The sequence below is a fragment of the Triticum urartu genome, chromosome 2 (genome assembly GCF_003073215.2).
Source record: "Triticum urartu cultivar G1812 chromosome 2, Tu2.1, whole genome shotgun sequence".
Lineage (NCBI taxonomy): Eukaryota > Viridiplantae > Streptophyta > Magnoliopsida > Poales > Poaceae > Triticum > Triticum urartu.
The window spans coordinates 692,211,074-692,217,359 of NC_053023.1; the positions used below are offsets into that span (position 1 = coordinate 692,211,074).

General features: G+C 45.1%; 1 protein-coding gene across 1 annotated transcript; it reads right to left on the reverse strand.

Moving 5' to 3' along the window:
- Positions 1-307: 307 nt before the first annotated feature.
- Positions 308-4,236, reverse strand: LOC125539788 (zinc finger BED domain-containing protein RICESLEEPER 1-like). The gene is made up of 4 exons (XM_048703303.1): positions 4,096-4,236; positions 3,448-3,798; positions 1,155-3,287; positions 308-754 (listed from the first exon to the last, which is right to left on the reverse strand). Exons 2-3 carry the CDS (start codon positions 3,794-3,796, stop codon positions 1,159-1,161), a joined length of 2,478 nt encoding a protein of 825 aa, XP_048559260.1. The 5' UTR covers positions 3,797-3,798; positions 4,096-4,236; the 3' UTR covers positions 308-754; positions 1,155-1,158.
- Between the last annotated feature and the right edge of the window lie 2,050 nt (positions 4,237-6,286).

A 6,286-nucleotide genomic window follows, 5' to 3' on the forward strand; every position in this document is an offset into this window, starting at 1 on the left:
GTCCGATTAGTGTATGGCACTGTCTCGACATGAAAAGCACGGTGCATGGTGATTCCTGTGCCGCCACGGAAAGTCGGTGCCATAGTTGACGTCGTGGCCGCATTAGTTTTGGCCCATTATCACATTGATGTCAAATTTGCCATTTTTATATCTCAAACAATATTTCAAATTTTGATTTGAAATTTTCTGACAAGAGACATCGATGTTCCATCGATGTGCTGCATTTTTTTTCAGAATTTTTTAAACATTTTAAAAAATGTTTTCCGCATCGGAGCACCGGGAGCACCCTAGGTCTGGGAGCACTAGATACTTTCCCATGACATTCTTATGCTGACATCAATACACCCATATTCCCAGCACATTCAGAAACCCACAACTCCACCCACTAGCTGCATAGGCGAGGCGTCTTACAGCGACCAAATAGCACGAAGTCGATATGTACAAAAATTACATGCCGATGAACACGTCTCCACAAGAAAGGAAGCAGGGCATGTCAACAGCAGCCACCAAGCTGGTCATCATCGGCGCGGCTGGCGACCGGTCTTTGGTCGAAAACGACCTACACAGATGTCTGAAACAAATCGGCATCTTCATCGTTCAGAACTGTAGCAGCATATGGCACAGGTACATTGGGGCGAGAATTCTCCGAGCCTTCTTCACGCCATCATAAACTCTTCACTCTTATGAGCTAGCACCAGAGCACTGATCTACTAGGCGGTATTCCAGTAAGCTGGGCTTTCCATGTACAATTGCCCTGGCAATAAGCAAAGATATGATGATGAATGGAGTTGTTTCTAGTACAAAGTGCATGCTCGGTATAGGCAACAAAACATAAAGCGTAGATGCATGAAGAGACCAAGTGCAAGGCGTATCGATAATATCGTTGACCAAATGGTGAGGTTCTATTTTGACAAGGACTGGCTTACGGTAGCTTTTAACATGGCGTGAACATGTGAAAGTCTAAACTTTTACACCTTCAGTCAGAAGGTTGTAGGTTTTAAGATTCTCCCAAATATGAAATACTATCCTATCAGCAAGTACTATGATTGATGATTCCCATACAGAAAATATGGATGTCTGGCAAAAAAGAAGAAACTCTCACGAGCTTAATCACAGCATCACTAGCTATGATAGTGGAGTGCATAGGACCTTACCATTTTATCTCATCCAGTCTCGAGCACACACAAGTGCTTCAATAGTCTTGATGTTCAATGTGCTGTAGTGCTTTGGAATTACCGGTCCGCTGCTGTTGAATGCTGCTTCAGATTGGACAGCAGAAGCTGGCATAGCTAATATGTCCTGTGCCATAGCTGCTAGCGTTGGGTACTTTGTGGTATGATTCATCCACCAGTTTAGAATGTCAAACTCATCCTTTCTTGGAACTAGACCCTCTTCAAGGTAGTCATCAAGTTCTGTAGATATCTGACAACTTGCTTGTTCATTGAGATGCTGATCCCAATCTTCCAATAAATCATTATCCGCATCCAAAGCTGCACTATTTGAAGCTGCACTTGGCAGATCTGTAGGGTTGCAGTATTCATTGAAGAGTTCGCGGACTGTTTCACGTATGTCAGATAAGTAGCTCTCGGAATTTGTGCCAAAAGCTCGCTTCAGACGAAACTCAATGAAACCGATTTTAAATCTAGGATCCAGAACAACAGGTATTGACAACCACAAGTACGTATTTTGCCAATACCCATGGAACGCTTCCTGCATCTCCATAACCATTCTGGAAAATTCTCCATTACCATTTGATGCTTCTTCTTGCAACACCGTCCTCACTTTCCAAACCTCATTAAAGTATATATTTGCTGTGATAGAGCTAGGGCAAGATATTACTTCAATGACACGATAAAACATCCTCAAAATCTTGCAAATAGACTCAGCAACATTCATATCTTCTAGATTCAGCACTTCTTCAGAAGGAAATGACTTCTTGAAATGCAAAAGAACTTCAAGCCTAAAATAAAATTTGTGCCACCACTTAGCATCTTCTTGTGGACACTTCAAACTCATCTGTGAAATGACTTCCAGAAGCTGCTGTTGGGCTGAAGGTGAAGATGCATGTGCCACAAAAAATTCCATTACTGCGTCACCAACAAATCGAAGTATATCTGCTTGCCCTGCGGAGACAACACTATTTAAGATGTCGTCCAGACAAGCAATGTTGTATAGCTTGCCTTGAATAGGAAGGCACTTCTTTTCTATGAGCATTTCCTTTAGCTTAACGGTATTTGCATTGTTCCTAACATCACCAACAGAAGTCAAGCTCAAAATCTTCTGATCAAGATTCCAGTCTCTAATTGCATCCCACATGACGTTGTACGATCCACTTTCAGACTCCGGGACAGAAGCCTCCTTGCAGTGTATTATCCTCTCCAAATTAGTAGGTGAGGACCAAAACATGCCAAATTTGATTATTACTCTGTGAACCTTCCAGTCATCACCAACAAAATGTGCTGTCAAACAGAGGTAATTTACTGTTGGCTCAGGTCCATCAGGAGTCCAGATGCTTGCTGACAGAGACACACGTCGGCAGGAAAGTGCAAGTACATCCTTAATATTTACCTTCTCCTTCTGAAATAAAGCAGTGCAATGATCTTTCATATCATTATGAGAAACCATGCCAACTATAGGGTTGAGATTCTTAATAACTCTTCTCATTTCTTCATGCTCCACAACTGAAAAAGGATAAGCATGTAGAATTATCATTTTGGCTAGCTCTTGGTAAGATGTTTCTTGACAAAACTTCCCGGCGCTCTTGTCAGTTGAAATGTTCGTGAATGAGGTCCTCTGCTTCTTCAGGCTTGCACCATCTGATGTTGGTGGTGGGTGTGCTGGCACCATTTGAATGGGCTGGATTGTGTGGATGGTGTCACCAGAGGGACTAATCCTGGGGAGCTTGTTAGCGTATTCTGCAATTTGAACCTTCCCATTTGTCAAGGCAGGCGAGAGCTCATCATTCGCCCTGGAGTTGAAACTAGGTGCACTCGAAGGCTCAAACAAAAACTTATGATGATTGTGGAGACTTTCAAGCCGTCCTGGGCAGGTTAGGAGATGTCGACTAAGGTGGCTTCTCCCTCCAAACTTATTTGCGCTGAGACGTTTTTGGCAGTGAATGCAGTCTGCAGCCTGGAGTTTCCCCTCAACATAAATGGGTGTAAACTCCTTCCACACCTTCGACTTGAATCTGCTTGGAGTTGCTGAGCCGATGTCATCAAGCGTCTCCGAAATAATCTGATTGACCGGGTCAATTGGTGACACTGGACCGTCTCCATTCACCAAAACTGTGCACAAAATGTGAGTCGTTCATCAGTTGTATGCCAGAGGTCAACTGTTCTGACAATGTTATATCAATGTGTCCAGACCCTAAGCTACACAGAGCATGCTAAAGAGTAAACTCAACTCAACGCCGTGAACACACTACGAGGCAGAACCGGAGCGTACCATATGGGAAGTAGGAATCCTTCTGTTGCCCCTCCGCCGCTGCCTCCGACTTGGCCGGGCAGATCTTCTGGTGCCGCCACAGGTGGCTCGTGCCGTTGGAGTCCTTGCAGCTGAGCCGGTTGTGGCAGTAGAGGCACTCGGCGAACTGGACCTTGCCGTTGAGGAAAATGGGCTTGTACTCCTCCCAGACCTTGGACCTCTTCTTGTGCTTGTACCTGAACGCAGTGCTGTGAACCCCCGAACCGTACGCCACCTCCGTCTTCATGATGTTGTCCACGTCCACCTCCACCTCATGCTCCTCGGGATACTCCACGACCTGCTGCTGGATCACAGCATGCTCCATCTCCATGGCTGCACAGTAAACATGATTTATTTTTTTTAGTCTTGCCTGCTACTAGCAACCTAGCATACAGCTACATCGAACTGAACAGGCTAAACAGCTACGAAAACACAAGATCTGCAGGTAAGATGGCGCTCGGGATACAGAAATCGGCGCAAGAACTCCCCCCAAATCCTACACATTTGGGGCGGGGAAATACTGACGGATCGCATCGATTGTGGGCTCTAGAGACCCCAAATCGTAAGATTAAACGCGCATGAGTAGCCCGGATCGAGGAATTGCAGGAGAAATCAAGGCGGAGGGGTCACCTGAGACGGAGATCGCCGGGGGAGCCTTGCGGGGGCCGGGGAGGGGCGATTCCGGGCACGATTAGGGCATCGAATTGGGTCTGCGGGCGGGCGGCGGGTGGGTAGACCCAGTTCGTCGATTTGGGCTGGGTAAGGGCTCGCTCGTTCTATCAAGACGGGCTCAAGCGGGCTCGTCTGTAATCGCTTTTAGTGTGGGCTGGGTAAAGGGCTCGTTCGATCAAGGTGGGCTAACGTCGGCTGCTCTTGTTTACGCTTCTGGGCTTGTCCTGCATATCATTTCCTTTCTTCTTCTGGCATTTCCATTTAAAAAAGGTTTTGTTTTTATTTCCTGGGAAAGATTATTTTTTCGATACAGTCCGGCGAAAATACTTAAATGTTATCATTTTCTACTCACAAATTAAAATGTTATCATTTGTCTGGAAAAAATGTTTATACTTCATACAATCATAAAAGTAGCTGTAGCGGGTAAAGAAAGGTTGCCAGTTACTGCTACGTAGACAGCAGTGGCAGGCCAAAATGACCACCTACAACTCATATTTTTTTTTACAAATTTAGTCACGGGATAAAAGCAGTAGTGGCGGGCAACAAACTCATGCCCTGGTTTGTCATGCATCAGTGGTGTGCAAAAGTTTGGCGGCCACAACAATATTTCATTGACCCGCACTGATTTTTTCTAAAATTTACAGAAGTTAGCAGTGGCGGACATACTCGAGCGCTCGCCAAATATATACTTAGTAAGTAAGAAAAATGCTTGAAAGAATCATATTTACTAAAACCAGAATAGTCCAAATTTTGGGCACGGGACTTTCAGTGTTATGTATTAAACATGAAAAAAAAGTTTGAGGTCGAAATGATGTAGAAAAATTGAGTTGTGTGTGATACGCGGTGGTTTTCGTTCGAAACTCTGATATTTCATCGGAGAGTGTTCAGCTTGTACATAGAGTGCATCAAGTTTTTCAGTAACGCTCTTAAATTTTTACCACTCCCAACAAGAGTCTCATGAAGGTGCTGTCTGCATGCTCTTAAATTTTCCGTCAAGTTTCATTCATTTCCAAGCTCGACTGCACGCTATGTTGAACCGAAGAGCGATTCCCCCTTTTTAATGGCTGAAAAATAAGTTAATGCTTTAAAATTAGCAAAGCAACTCAAAAGGTCACCAAATTTAAGCATGAGAATTTCAGAGGTGTGTATTAAATATAGAGAAAAAAAATGATGTGAAAATGATGTAGAAAAATTGAAGAGCATATACCAGTTGTAGACGTCGGTAAATACATGTCACTGCCAGGTCTTTAGCTTTAGCTCTGTGAATTTGTTTATACGTTAAAACTTAGGGTTGACATTTTGCTTTTGTATATGGTTAATTCGGTTCTTTAAAATAACAACAGAAGAAATAAGAATAAAAATGTCTTGGCCACAAAGTCACAAAGTCTTGTGTAGATCTGTCTTTGCGGATGATCCCCGGCTGTCGCGCCAAAAAGTCTTGGTCCAGCCGCTTGCGGTGGCCCGATTCAACGGCTCGTGTGCAAAGGTGCCTTTCCTATTTTGGGTTTGACGGAGGCCTCGCTCTGGTTCCGGCAACTCAACAGCGGCGCCGACAACCAGCGGTGGTAGACGTAAGGCGAGGTGTCAAGCAGTGGCGGAGTTAGCGAATTGCTAAAGCCCGGGCACATTGTAAGCTAAAGTATATTTTGGCCTTCCAAAAATCCCAAGTATCACATATCTATCTATCACAATATGCTCAACTTTGAAATTTGAACAAACATAATTTGAATCGACACAACCAATGTTAAATTGCATAACTTTTCATTAAATTGCAGAGAATGACTTACCTAATTATCGTGTGCCGTGGTAGCCTCTTTTACAGTTTGGTGCTAGTGGCCTCTTGGTCGTGGCTTTGTGTGGAAATGTTGCTGGCACGGCTGAAGAGCCACCGCCTACCGGAGCCGGAATGAAATTTTCACAGGAGGAGACGCGGCCTGGGCGCTTGCACTTTCGATCCTACGTGACCCTTGCCCGCCTTCCCCGGCGGAGTAGTGGCCCCGCCGTGCGCCAACACTCTTGTGGCTCACCGTTCATCGATGCCTTCCGGCAGTCCGTCCTCCACCAATGGTCAAATCGTCTTCGAGAACGGAGTACCAAGCTAGGGTTTGGGCGTGCCGCGCGAGCGCCCGCCCCCATCTCCCCCGAGTTC